Source organism: Bombina bombina, chromosome 1, assembly GCF_027579735.1.
Source record: "Bombina bombina isolate aBomBom1 chromosome 1, aBomBom1.pri, whole genome shotgun sequence".
NCBI lineage: Eukaryota > Metazoa > Chordata > Amphibia > Anura > Bombinatoridae > Bombina > Bombina bombina.
The window spans coordinates 1,383,428,914-1,383,444,367 of NC_069499.1; the positions used below are offsets into that span (position 1 = coordinate 1,383,428,914).

At 39.5% G+C, this 15,454-nt stretch overlaps 1 protein-coding gene across 1 annotated transcript in view; it reads right to left on the minus strand.

Moving 5' to 3' along the window:
• Window positions 1–15,454, minus strand: part of B4GALT3 (beta-1,4-galactosyltransferase 3) — a 79,036-nt gene that overhangs the window by 5,811 nt on the left and 57,771 nt on the right. Inside the window, exon 6 of the mRNA XM_053704484.1 lies at window positions 6,452–6,556. Coding sequence (XP_053560459.1) covers window positions 6,452–6,556 — 105 coding nt within the window. The remainder of the gene's footprint in view (window positions 1–6,451; window positions 6,557–15,454) is intronic.

Here is a 15,454-nt window from a genome sequence, read left to right on the forward strand (position 1 = left end):
AAAGAGACAGTAATGTTTTTTGTGTGTTATTTTCAACCTAAAATATCAGTTTAATTTTAATTTGATAAATTGTGAGTAAAGATGGACCAAGAGGCCCTGCAAAATGTTACTTGTTCTTTATGTTTTGATGCTAACGTGGAACCACCAATCCCTTTCTGTTCCTCATGTATTGAGAGAACTTTAAATTACAGGGATATACTTTTCTCTGAGCCAACATTGTCTAAGGCAGAAGTTGTCCAGGGGTCTTCTAACACTGTTCAAGATATGCCGCAACTTTCTCCTCAAGTGTCTCAAATTTTATCGTCCACACATGCAGTGCCCTGCGCTTCCTCTCAAACTCCACCTGGAGTGATGTTGCAAGACATCGCTACCCTCATGTCTTCTGCGGTATCTGATGCGCTGTCTGCTTTTCCCATGCTGCAAGGAAAACACAACGGGAAATGTAAAGAATCAATGAGTAAGGTTTTTGACACAGTCGTGGCTATTTCGAATGTTTCCTCCCAGAAATCTAATGAGGAAGATACTTCGGTAGCATCCAAGGGTGAAGACTCAGACAGTGTAATTCCTTCTTCTGATGCGGAAGTTGTATCCTTCAGGTTTAAGCTAGAACACCTCAGTTTTTTTACTTAAGGAGGTTTTGGCTACCTTGGACGACTCAGACTCTACGGTCGTAGTCAATCCTAAGAAGTCTAGGAAGCTAAACAAGTATTTTGATGTACCTTCCATGGTAGAGGTTTTCCCTGTACCTGATCGGGCTACAGAGATTATTGCTAAGGAAAGGGAGAGACCTGGTATCCCTTTTGCTCCGTCCCCTATTTTTAAGAAGATGTTTCCTATTGCTGACTCTATCAAGGAGTCTTGGCAGATGGTTCCCAAGGTGGAAGGGGCAATTTCCACTTTGGCTAAGAGAACCACTATTCCCATAGAGGATAGTTGTTCCTTTAATGATCCTATGTATAAGAAGTTGGAGGGGTTGCTCAAAAAAGATGTATGTACACCAGGGATTACAATGGCAACCTGCGGTGTGTATTGCTACTGTCACTAGTGCCGCGGCATATTGGTTTGATGCGTTGTCTGATTCTATTCAGACAGACACTCCCCTGGAGGAGATCCAGGATAGGATCAAGGCCCTTAAGTTGGCCCATTATTTTATTACGGATGCTTCCCTACAGGTTATTAAGCTGGGAGCAAAGATTTCTGGTTTTGCCGTACTGGCCCACAGAGCCTTATGGTTGAAATCCTGGTCTGCGGATGTTTCGCCTAAGCTTTTGCCGATTCCCTACAAGGGTAAGACCTTGTTTGGGCCGGGCTTGGCTAAAATTATTTCTGACATTACGGGGGGAAAGGGTCATTTCCTCCCTCAGGATAAGAGGAATAAACAAAAAGGGACGTCAGAGTAATTTTAGTTTCTTTCAAAACTTCAAAGGTAAGCCTTCCTCTCCCTTTGCCAAGCAAGATCAGTCCAAACCTTCTTGGAACAAGGGGAAGCAAGCTAAGAAGCCCGTTGCATGAAGGGTCTGCCCCCGATCCAGGATCGGATCTTGTGGGGGGCAGACTTTCCTTCTTCGCTCAGGCTTGGGTTCAGGATCCCTGGGCGGTGGACATCGTGCCCCAGGGATACAAACTAGAGTTCAAGACCTTTCCTGCCAGGAGAAGGTTTCTGCTCTCAAGATTATTTGTAGACCAGATAAAAAGAGAGGCCTTCTTACACTGTGTTCAGGACCTTTCCGACCTGGGAGTTATAGTTCCCGTTCCAATGCAGGAGCAGGGTCTGGAGGTTTACTCCAATCTGTTTGTGGTTCCAATCTGTTTGTGGTTCCCAAAAAAAAGAGGGAACCTTCAGACCAATTTTAGACCTCAAAAGTCTAAACAAGTTCCTCAGAGTACCGTCCTTCAAGATGGAAACTATTTGTTCCATTCTTCCCTTGGTTCAAGAGGGTCAATTCATAATGACAGTAGATTTAAAAGGACGCGTACCTGCATGTTCCCATCCACAAGTTTCTGAGGTTCGCATTTCTAGACAAGCACTTCCAGTTTGTGGCTCTTCCATTCGGCCTTGCCACAGCTCCCAGAAATTTTTCAAAGGTCCTGGGATCCCTGTTGGCGGTGCTCCGGTTGCAGGGCATTTGCGCCTTATCTGGATGACATTCTGTTTCAGGCTCCATCCTTTCAACAAGTGAACTCCCACACGGAGATGTTGTTATCCTTCCTGCGTTCTCACGGTTGGAAGGTGAATTTGGGAAAGAGTTCCTTAATTCCAGTGTTCTTGGGAACAATAATAGATTCCCTATCAATGAAATATTTTCTGACAGAAGTCAGAAAATCAAAGATCTTCGACTCTTGTCAGGCCCTTCAGTCTTCTACTCGGCCGTCAGTGGTTCAATGTATGGAGGTGATCGGTCTGATGGTAGCTGCCATGGACTTCATTCCGTTTGCCAGTTTCCACCTCAGACCTCTGCAGTTATGCATGCTCAGGCATTGGAACAGGGATTACGCTGATCTGTCCCCGCAATTAAATCTGGATCAGACGACAACATATTCTCTTCCTTGGTGGTTGTCTCAGGAGCATTTCTCCTAGGGAACCTGCTTGGGTGATTGTGACAATGGACGCCAGCCTGCTGGGTTGGGGAGCAGTCTGGGGTTCACTAAAGGCTCTGGGGACATGGACTCGGGAGGAGTCTGTTCTCCCCATAAACATGCTCTTCAATGCTCTTCTGGCCTGGCCTCAGTTAGCTTCAGCCTGGTTTATCAGGTTTTAGTTGGACAACATAACCTCAGTGGCTTACATCAACCATCAGGGAGGAACTCTGAGTTCCTTGGCCATGTCAGAGGTAGCCAAGATTATTCAGTGGGCGGAAACCCACAACTGCTGTCTATCTGCGATCCACATTCCAGGAGTGGACAATTGGGAAGCGGATTTTCTGAGTAGACAGACCTTTCACCCGGGGGAGTGGGAACGTCATCCGGAGGTGTTTGCCAAGTTGGTTCTCAAATGGGGACAGCTGGAGCTGGATCTCATGGCATCTCGACAGAATGCCAAGCTTCCGAGGTACGGGTCGAGGTCAAGGGATCCTCAGGCTGAACTAATAGATGCTCTGGCGGTCCCTTGGAATTTCAGTCGAGCATACCTATTTCCTCTGTTCGCTCTCCTTCCACGGGTTATTGCTCGAATCAAGCAGAAGGCGTCAGTGATCCTCATTGCACCAGCATGGCCTCACAGGGTCTGGTATGCAGACCTAGTGGAGATGTCACACTCCCACCTTGGACATTCCCACTGCGGAAAGACCTTCTTCAAGGGCCCTTCCTTCATCCAAATCTTGTTTCTGTGAAGCCGACTGCTTGGAGATTGAATGCTTAATTTTATCTAAGCATGTTTTTTCTGAGTCGGTCATTGAGACCATGATTCAGGCTCGTAAACCTGTGACGAGAAAAAATTACCATAAGATATGGCGTAAATATTTGCATTGGTGTGAATCCAGAGGCTACTCTTGGAGTAGAGTTCGGATTCCTAGAATTTTGTCTTTTCTCCAGGAGGGTCTGGAGAAGGGTTTATCTGCAAGTACTTTGAAGGGTCAAATATCTGCCTTGTCTATTTTGTTGCATAAACGTCTGGCGGATGTCCCAGACGTGCAGTCCTTTCAGGCATTGGTCAGAATCAGGCCTGTGTTCAAACCTGTTACTCCTCCCTGGAGCCTTAACCTTGTTCTTAAAGTTCTTCAGCAGGCTCCATTTGAGCCTATGCATTCCTTAGATATTAAGTTGTTATCTTGGAAAGTTTTGTTTCTTGTTGCAATTTCTTCTGCTCACAGAGTCTCTGAACTCTCGGCATTGCCAGTGTGAATCCCCTTATCTTATTTTTCATTCGGATAAGGTAGTTCTGCGTACTAAGTTGGGGTTCCTTCCTAAGGTGGTTTCGGATAGGAACATTAATCAAGAAATTGTTGTTCCTTCTTTGTGTCCTAACCCTTCTTCTCATAAGGAGCATCTCCTGCACAACCTAGATGTGGTACGTGCGTTGAAATACTATTTACAGGCGACTAAGGATTTTTGCCAGTCTTCGGCTCTGTTTGTTGTTTACTCTGGGAAATGTAAGGGTCAGAAAGCTACGGCTACTTCTCTTTCTTTGTGGCTGAAGAGTATAATTCGCTTGGCCTATGAAACTGTTGGAGAGCAGCCTCCTGAGAGAGTCACGGCTCATTCTATGAGGGCCGTTTCCTCTTCCTGGGCATTCAAAAATGAAGCTTCTGTGGAACAGATTTGCAAGGCTGCAACTTGGTCCTCTCTGCACACTTTTTCCAAGTTCTATAAGTTTGATACTTTTGGGAGAAAGGTTCTTCAAGCAGTGGTGCCTTCCATTTAGGTTCCTTGTCTTGTCACTCCCTTATCATCTGTGTCCTATAGCTTGGGTATTGATTCCCAATAGTAATTAGAGATGATCCGTGGAATCACCGTGTCATTAGAAAGAAAACTAAATTTATGCTTACCTGATAAATTTCTATCTTTCTTGACACGGTGAGTCCACGGCCCGCCCTGTTTCTTTAGACTGTTTTTCGTGTTATAAACCTCAGGCACCTCTGCAACTTGTTACTTCCTTTCTCTCCTTTTACTTCGGTCAAATGACTGGGGTTGGACAGAAGGGAGGTGATATTTAATAGATTTGCTGTGGTGCTCTTTACTGCCTCCTGCTGGGCAGGAGTGATATTCCCAATAGTAATTAGAGATGATCCATGGACTCACCGTGTCAAGAAAAAAATAAATTTATCAGGTAAGCATAAGTTCTGTTTTTCACTAATAATCCCCTCGCTGACAAACGTATACCCATCTGACAAAGAGTAAGTTCTGGACATTATTATAATAATGGATGTCACAAAAAAGGGTCCCAGGTGGAAAAAAATGTTTTAAAAGTTCTGTTTTAACACAGAGGAATTTAATTTTACACTTTTAACAATATATATGGTTTAATCTACAACTCAGTTATTTTCCTTAACAACAGCTCTATAAAAGATTATACAGTTAAACCCAACTTGCCTTGACAAAGAGATATTCTTAAATATTTCCTCTGCTGACTTTAACCCCCCCCTTCCCCAATTTGCTCTGTTATTCATTGCCAAGATGTAATGTTGCTAAAAAGTTAAATTGCCTGATTAAGAATTACATCCTTAAAGGGACATTAAACACTAAATACATGCTAGATAGAATGATGCATTCAAAGAAAAGATTAGTCCATGACTAACATGTAGATGTATTTTTTAAAGTTTCATTAGTTGTTTAAAAAGTGACAAAATAAGTTTAAAGTTTTAGTGTCTATAAAACAATGGGAGCTGCCATGTTGTAACTTGTGTTACCTTCTCTGCTGTGGCCAATTAGGGACCGTTATAAATAGGTCACGAGAGTGTGCAGCCAATAGTTGTGCTGGATTTAATAGTGTTCTGCGCTTCCATTTCTAACAGGAACTGAAAAGCTCACAATTTCAGACTGGAATTACAGGCAAATAGGAAAAAATAAATAATGAAAGTATATTGCAGAGTTGTTTTATTATATACAATTTATCATTTTATATTACCATCTCAAAGTGTTTAATGTCCCTTTAAAGAGGAACCTGTTTAACTGATTAATTTATGTTTTATAAACATGGGTGTACAGAGCAGCCAATCAGATTGCACCATCTCTCTTTGATTAAAATTGCAGGACACTGCAAAAAAAATAAAAAAAGATAACTGATGAGAAGGTAAAAAGGAAAGGACATTAATATATGCTTGCTAAAGTTTTTTGTAACTTAAACATTTAGGGCTAGATTACAACTGGAGTGCTTATTTGTCGCATGCCTGCAAACGAGCAAATTTGCCCATTTGCGGACACGCAATAAATTTAATCAGCCATTACAAGTGACTGGTTATTGTTACCATGAGATCTCGGTAGCAATTAGTGCTTATTAAATTAACCAGAGATAAATATGCCCCAAATGCCCCCAAAATACATTTTAGTGTATTTTATTCAAAAAATAAAAAAATTGTATTATTTTTATTTTTTAATAAAATAACTGCATTAAGCAGTATTTTGGGGGGTAAAGTTGACAGGAGTGGGGTGTTGGAAAAAAATGGCACTGAGAAGTGCCTTTACATGTGTGTATGGGAACTATGTGTTCCCAGTAAATATAAATATATATGCTTATATACATATATATTTGTGTTAATATGGGTATATACACATATTAACACATAACTACAGTATATATGTATATAATCATATATACATATATTTATATTTGCTGCTATCGCTGCGCTAATTACCCCCTTTGCTGTACTTAGGAGCTTATGGAAGCACGCTCTCGTGAGCGCAATGCTTCCTAGCAATGCTTAAGCAATTTTGAAAATTCTGTCAGTTCAATAGCTCTTTTGTTTTTAAGTTAACACCCTATGTTATGTTGACACCCTGTGATATCCCTTCTCACCTATGTGGGTTTTCCTCGTTTCCCCGGTCACCCTTGTGTTTCACCATTTTATAGTGGCCCACAGATATTGGTGGCCTCGATATCTTCATGCCAGCCAGTCGAACTCTATCAAGGGGTAAGATAGAGAGAGAGAGATCTTATTAGTATACAGATAGCACAAAATGTTTGACAGATTGAGAGGAACTTTTTGAAGCAAGTTTGGTTTTTTTTAGACTGCAATAAATGGGAAGTTAGTCCCAGCAGTAAATAAAACCAGCAGATTTATAAAAGAAATAACTCCACTAAAGCAGCATTGCTGAACGAAAGGCCCTAAGAAATTTCTTCCTACTGGAGGTCAATAACTGTGTGTCTCACCTCGACTCAGGTAAGAAAATACTTTGATATCTCACAACATTTTCTGGTTTGCATCTGGGGCTAGGAAGAAGGGGTCAGTCATACCAAGGCCACAGGGATGAAATTAATAAACATACAAGCCGAGTATGACAACTTTCAGAACATTTTAATGTTTTTCAATAGCCAAATTCCCCAACTGCTTTGGTTATTTGGAGGTGCAAATTCAGTCAACCAGCCGATAAGAGATCATTGTATTCAAATCTGTTGCAGGAACACCATTTAAAACGGTCTGGGTTCCCCATTCAAAAGTTATGCTGTTGTCTCTTTTTTTTCAAAAAGCTTTTCTATAACCAATATTACAGTATTAACATGTTCAGTATAGTTGGTGTTTTCAACAAGCAAAATCAGCTATTTCAAGTTACAAATAAAGGTAAAAGGTACCCATTTGCAAACAATTTAAGACACATCAACAGGTAAAACAGATCACTGGAAACACATTAAGCGAGTTATAATTTTACAGTGCAATATCCATTAAGGCTATTGCCCTTCCCCCCCATCCTCTAGTCGAAGTGAAATAAAAATAATGTATCAGATTCAGACTGTAAATCCAATATACAATATCCAAGTGCCCTGGTTGGTAAATTTTAGGGTAGACCGCAATGGATCTCGCTTCTTGGACAAAACAAAAATTACTGTTTGCTGCATAATAATGGTAATAAAAACAGTGTAGGCATAAAGGTTGCTATCTTATGCTGGTAGAAATAGCTTGTTTAAAGTGATGGTAAACCCTAGCGTTTTTCAAACGCTAGGACTTACCATTGCTATAAATAAAGGGGATTTCTTAGTCATGAAGTATAAAGAAAGTACCTTTATTTGCCCGCAAGTTTATACCGAGCTGAGCGCCTCTGATCGCACATAGTAAAACGCTATTTTATTAAATGAGGTGACATTTCCACCTGTTAGCCAATAGCCATGGTAGCTGATCAGCATTATGCTGTATGGCTAGCACGCTATTGGCTAAGAGGTGGAAACGTTACCTCATTGGGAAAACGGCATTTTGCCGTAGGTTGCATAAAATCGCAGGCAAATAAAAAGGTACTTTCAGCATGCAGTTTTTTATACTTCATGACTGAAAGTCCCCTTTATTGATAGCACTGTTAAATCCTATCATTTAAAAAAAAACATAATTTATGTAAGAACTTACCTGATAAATTCATTTCTTTCATATTGGCAAGAGTCCATGAGCTAGTGACGTATGGGATATACATTCCTACCAGGAGGGGCAAAGTTTCCCAAACCTCAAAATGCCTATAAATACACCCCTCACCACACCCACAATTCAGTTTAACGAATAGCCAAGAAGTGGGGTGATAAGAAAGGAGCAAAAGCATCAAACAAAGAATTGGAATAATTGTGCTTTATACAACAAAATCATAACCACCACAAAAAGGGTGGCCCTCATGGACTCTTGACAATATGAAAGAAATGAATTTATCAGGTAAGTTCTTACATAAATTATGTTTTCTTTCATGTAATTGGCAAGAGTCCATGAGCTAGTGACGTATAGGATAGCAGATACCCAAGATGTGGAACTTCCACACAAGAGTTACTAGAGAGGGAGGGATTAAATAAAGACAGCCAATTCCACTGAAAAAATAATCCATAACCCAAATCAAAAAGTTTTAATCTTATAATGAAAAAAACTGAAATTATAAGCAGAAGAATCAAACTGAAACAGCTGCCTGAAGTACTTTTCTACCAAAAACTGCTTCAGAAGAAGAAAAAACATCAAAATGGTAGAATTTAGTAAAAGTATGCAAAGAAGACCAAGTTGCTGCCTTGCAAATCTGATCAACAGAAGCTTCATTTTTAAAAGCCCAGGAAGTAGAAACTGACCTAGTAGAATGAGCCGTAATCCTTTGAGGCGGGGATTTACCCGACTCCACATAAGCATGATGAATCAAAGACTTTAACCAAGATGCCAAAGAAATGGCAGAAGCCTTCTGACCTTTCCTAGAACCAGAAAAGATAACAAATAGACTAGAAGTCTTCCTGAAATCTTTAGTAGCTTCAACATAATATTTCAAAGCTCTAACCACATCCAAAGAATGTAAAGATCTCTCCAGAGAATTTTTAGGATTAGGACATAAAGAAGGGACAACAATTTATCTACTAATGTTGTTAGAATTCACAACTTTAGGTAAAAAATTAAATGAAGTCCGCAACACTGCCTTATCCTGATGAAAAATCAGAAAAGGAGATTCACAAGAAAGAGCAGATAACTCAGAAACTCTTCTAGCAGAAGAGATGGCCAAAAGGAATAAAACTTTCCAAGAAAGTAATTTAATATCCAGAGAATGCATAGGTTCAAACGGAGGAGCCTGTAAAGCCCTCAGAACCAAATTAAGACTCCAAGGAGGAGAAATTGACTTAATGACAGGCTTAATACGAACCAAAGCCTGTACAAAACAATGAATTTTAGGATGATTAGCAATCTTTCTGTGAAAAAGTACAGAAAGAGCAGAGATTTGTCCTTTCAAGGAACTTGCAGACAAACCTTTTTCCAAACCATCCTGAAGAAACTGTAAAATTCTAGGAATTCTAAAAGAATGCCAAGAGAATTTATGAGAAGAACACCAAGAAATGTAAGTCTTCCAAACTCGGTAATAGATCTTTCTAGACACAGATTTACGAGCCTGTAACATAGTATTAATCACTGAATCAGAGAAACCTCTATGACTAAGTATTAAGCGTTCAATTTCCATACCTTCAAATTTAATGATTTGAAATCCTGATGGAAGAATAGGCTTTGAGATAGAAGGTCTGGCCTTAACGGAAGTGTCCAAGGTTGGCAACTGGCCATCCGAACAAGATCCACATACCAAAACCTGTGTGGCCATGCTGGAGCCACCAGCAGTACAAACGAACGCTCCATTAGGATTTTAGAAATCACTTTTGGAAGAAGAACTAGAGGCGGAAAGATATAAGCAGGTTGATAATTCCAAGGAAGTGACAACGCGTCCACCGCTTCCGCCTGAGGATCCCTGGATCTCGACAGATACCTGGGAAGTTTCTTGTTTAGATGAGAGGCCATCAGATCTATCTCTGGAAGACCCCAGATCTGAAGAAATACCTCTGGGTGAAGAGACCATTCACCCGGATGTAACGTCTGGCAACTGAGATAATCCGCTTCACAATTGTCTATACCTGGGATGTGAACCGCAGAAATTAGACAGGAGCTGGATTCCGCCCATACAAGTATCCGAGATACTTCTTTCATAGCCTGAGAACTGTGAGTCCCCCCTTGATAATTGACATAAGCCACGGTTGTGACATTGTCTGTCTGAAAACAAATAAACGATTCTCTCTTCAGAAGAGGCCAGAACTGAAGAGCTCTGAAAATCGCACGGAGTTCCAAAATGTTGATTGGTAATCTCGCCTCCTGAGATTCCCAAACCCCCTGCGCTGTCAGAGATCCCCATACAGCTCCCCAACCTGAAAGACTTGCATCTGTTGAGATCACAGTCCAGGTTGGACGAACAAAAGAGGCCCCTTGAATTAAACAATGGTGATCCAGCCACCAAGTCAGAGAAGATCGAACATTGGGATTTAAGGATATTAATTGTGATATCTTTGAATAATCCCTGCACCATTGGTTCAGCATACAAAGCTGGAGAGGTCTCATGTGAAAACGAGCAAAAGGGATCGCGTCCGATGCAGCAGTCATGAGACCTAGAATTTCCATGCACAAAGCTACCGAAGGGAATGATTGAGACTTAATGTTTCGACAAGCTGAAACCAATTTCAGACGTCTCTTTTCTGTCAGCGACAAAGTCATGGACACTGAATCTATTTGGAAACCCAAAAAGGTTACCCTTGTCTGAGGAATCAAGGAACTCTTTGGTAAATTGATCCTCCAACCATGTATTTGAAGAAACAACACAAGTTGATATGTATGAGATTCTGCAGAATGTAAAGACTGAGCAAGTACCAAGATATCGTCCAAATAAGGAAATACCGCAATACCCTGTTCTCTGATTACAGAGAGAAGGGCACCGAGAACCTTTGAAAAGATCCTTGGAGCTGTTGCTAGGCCAAAACGGAAGAGCAAAAAACTGGTAATGCTTGTCTAGAAAAGAGAATCTCAGAAACTGATAGTGATCTGGATGGATAAGAATATGAAGATATGCATCCTGTAAGTCTATTGTAGACATATAATGCCCTTGCTGAACAAAAGGCAGAATAGTCCTTATAGTCACCATTTTGAAAGTTGGTATCCTTACATAACGATTCAATATTTTTAGATCCAGAACTGGTCTGAAGGAATTCTCCTTCTTTGGTACAATGAACAGATTTGAGTAAAACCCCAGACCCTGTTCCAGAACTGGAACTGGCACAACTACCCCAGCCAACTCTAGGTCTGAAACACATTTCAGAAACGCCTGAGCCTTTACTGGGTTTACTGGAATGCGTGAGAGAAAGAATCTTCTCACAGGCGGTCTTACCTTGAAACCTATTCTGTACCCTTGTGAAACAATGTTCTGAATCCAAAGATTTGGAATCGAATTGATCCAAACATCTTTGAAAAATCGTAACCTGCCCCCTACCAGCTGTGCTGGAATGAGGGCCGCACCTTCATGCGGATTTGGGAGCTGCATTCCAAGACTTAAGCCATAAAGCTCTTCTAGCTAAAATAGCTAAAGACATATACCTGACATCAATTCTAATGATATCAAAAATGGCATCACAAATAAAGTTATTAGCATGTTGAAGAAGTTTAACAATGCTATAAGCATTATGGTCTGACACTTGTTTCGCTAAAGCCTCCAACCAGAAGGTGGAAGCTGCAGCAACATCAGCCAAAGAAATAGCAGGTCTAAGAAGATTACCTGAACATAAATAAGCCTTCCTTAGAAAGGATTCAAGCTTCCTATCTAAAGGATCTTTAAAAGAAGCATTATGGTCTGATACTTGTTGCGCTAAAGCCTCCAACCAGAAGCTGGAAGCTGCAGCAACATCAGCCAAAGAAATAGCAGGTCTAAGAAGATTACCTGAACATAAATAAGCCTTCCTTAGAAAGGATTCCAGCTTCCTATCTAAAGGATCTTTAAAAGAAGTACTATCTGCCGTAGGTATAGTAGTACGTTTAGCAAGAGTAGAGATAGCCCCATCAACTTTGGGGATTTTTTCCCAAAACTCTAATCTATCAGATGGCAAAGGGTACAATTTCTTAAACCTTGGAGAAGGTGTAAATGAAGTACCCAGACTATTCCATTCCCTAGAAATTACTTCTGAAATAGCATCAGGAACTGGAAAAACTTCTGGAATAACTACATGAGGTTTAAATAATGAATTTAAACGCTTATTAGTTTTAATATCAAGAGGACTAGACTCCTCCATATCTAATGCAATCAACACTTCTTTAAGTAGAGAACGAATAAACTCCATCTTAAACAAATATGAAGATTTATCAGTGTCAATATCTGAGGCAGAATCTTCTGAACCAGATAGATCCTCATCAGAAATAGATAAGTCAGAATGATGGCGGTCATTTAAAAATTCATCTGAAATATGAGAAGTTTTAAAAGACTTCTTACGTTTACTAGAAGGAGGAATAACAGACAGAGCCTTCCGAATAGAATTAGAAACAAATTATCTTACATTAACAGGAACATCCTGAACATTAGATGTTGAAGGAACAACAACAGGTAATGGATTATTACTAATGGAAATATTATCTGCGTTTGATAGTTTATCATGGCAACTAACACAAAGTACAGCCGGAGGAACAGTTACTAAAAGTTTACAGCAAATGCACTTAGCTTTGGTAGAACCGACATCAGGCAGCGTCTTTCCAGAAGTAGATTCTGATCCAGGGTCAGGTAGTGACATCTTGCAATATGTAATAAAAAAAACAACATATAAAGCAAAATTATCAAATTCCTTAAATGACAGTTTCAGGAATGGGAAAAAATGCAAAACAGAACAAGCGTCTAGAAACCAGAAGCAACTAAAAAATGAGACTGAAATAATGTGAAAAAAACTGGCGCCAAGTATGACGCCCACATTTTTTGGCGCCAAAAAATGTCTGCAACACACATACGTCAAAAATGACGAAACCATGTGAAAACTTGCGGCGTCAATTATGACGCCAGAAATGACGAATTTCTGGCGCCAAAAGAGTCTAGCGCCAAGAATGACGCAATAAATTGAAGCATTTTCTGCACCCGCGAGCCTAACAGCCCGCAATTTAGAAAAAAAATCCATTCAAAATTTTTAAGGTAAGAAAAACATAAATTCAAATGCATTTTCCCAAAAAAATGAAACTGACAGTCTGAAAGAAGGAATACTGATTATCCTGAATCATGGCAAATATAAGTTTAACACATATATTTAGAACTTTACATATAAAGTGCCCAACCATAGCTTAGAGTGTGATACATAAAATAAGACTTACTTACCCTAAGACACTCATCTACATATAGTAGATAGCCAAACCAGTACTGAAACGAGAATCAGTAGAGGTAATGGTATATAAGAGTATATCGTCAATCTGAAAAGGGAGGTAGGAGAAGAAATCTCTACGACCGATAACAGAGAACCTATTAAATAGATCCCCTAGAGGAAGACCATGGTATTCAAATAGGCAATACTCTCTTCACATCCCTCTGACATTCACTGCACTCTGTGAGGAAAACCGGGCTTCAGCCTGCTGCGAAGCGCATATCAACGTAGAAATCTAGCACAAACTTACTTCACCACCTCCATGGGAGGCAAAGTTTGTAAAACTGAATTGTGGGTGTGGTGAGGGGTGTATTTATAGGCATTTTGAGGTTTGGGAAACTTTGCCCCTCCTGGTAGGAACGTATATCCCATACGTCACTAGCTCATGGACTCTTGCCAATTACATGAAATAAACTAGTATTTTCCTTCAATTTAAATCTCAAACGAGTGCACTTTATAATGAAGAAACTATTTCCACGCCAATCATTCATATTTCATACAACTAGATTTCAATTCCAATGAAAAGTGCTTGTTAAAACCTGCCTCTGTGACTGAAATAATAATATTTGTACATCAGGTTAACATTAATGAAAAGACTTAAAGACACCTTTTTCTGATTGCAAAATCTCTTTATTGCCGCCACAAAACGAATGAGGAATGAGATTCTGTAGGCATGCAATATGCAGTTGACATGAAAAGCTTTGTAGTATAAATGTTCTGAAATTTAACTCTGAAAATGGTGGGTTTTCATAATCTGAAAATTGCTGTGTATATTGTCTAGATTATATATCACTTCTACTATAGTATCTACATAAACTCTGCAAAATAATTTAGTCAGAAAAACTTGTTTGTTTTACATTTAAAATCAGACAAACTTTTTTTTGTAGGCTGCCACATTACATCATATTCACACTTATGTTAAAGACTTCACATACAATTAGATAAGATTTGCATCGTATTAATTACAAAAGTAATCAAATCCCTCATTAGTATTTCATGGTTTACACAATGTTTACAAAGTGCATTACATACAGAGCATTCATTTTACAAAATATGATTGAGATTTCTATAAATTAAAGGGACATTATACACTCATTTTTTTCTTTGCATAAATGTTTTGTAGATGATCTATTGATATAGCCCATAAAGTTTTTGTTTTTTTTAATGTATAGTTATGCATATTTTTAAATAACATTGCTCCTGACCAAGCCCCAAAGTTTTGAGAATACCGTCAGCTACCTTCTCCAGCTTGCTCCTGTTTGTGTAAAGGGTCTTTTCATATGCAAAAGAAGGGGGAGGGGGGGTGTCTTATTTCCCACTTGCAGTGGGCTTTCAAGCTGCCTTTTCAACAGAGCTAAACTGAGAGCTTCTAAGTAAGTTTTTAAACAGTTTTATACTGGATTTTTGTATCAGTATCTGTGCATCTTATTCTTTATAGTACTGTCTATTACATGCACTTATATGAAAATGAGTGTATACTGTCCCTTTAACTCTACAAATAGCCTAATAAATGCGTGGGAACCGATGTCTGCCCCAAGCGTTCTTCAGCATAGGCACCAACTTGCACAAAACACGTTTGCATGCAGGAAATACGCCCTTGTCACAGGCAGTTAGTAAATGCTGAATACACCAAACATTCTGCATTTCCATTTTGCAGTAATGAAAAGATCCATAGCAAAAATACAAAAAGGCCAGTACAAGCATAAGAAATAGAAACAGGGGTAGCTTTTACACACGGAGAGAAGACATGGCTTCATATACTATAATACAATCAGTGGAGCATTATTTATTCAACCATTCCAAATGTTTTGATATTTTCCTGGTGACAAAGTGATTTTTCTGTTGATTTTAACGTTGTTGATCTGTTGCTGGTTAGGGACGTTTCTATAGGTCACCAATACAAAATTTGACTAATATAATTGTGCTGTATGTAAAAATTGTGGGTTGGACAGAACCAGACTTTTCCCATTTTAGTGCTTGTAAGGGGTAAAAGGGTACCTTTTAGAGCCCACAGAATCCTAAGAGTCACCTAGTAGACAGATGATTGCCATTTATATGTGAATCACCTGCTACCTAAAAGGGTCGAGTAGTAACTGTGCATTGACATAAAAAAAATCTAATAGCTAAAAGGGAAAAAAATAATAAAACTGTTGTTTACTACTAGTG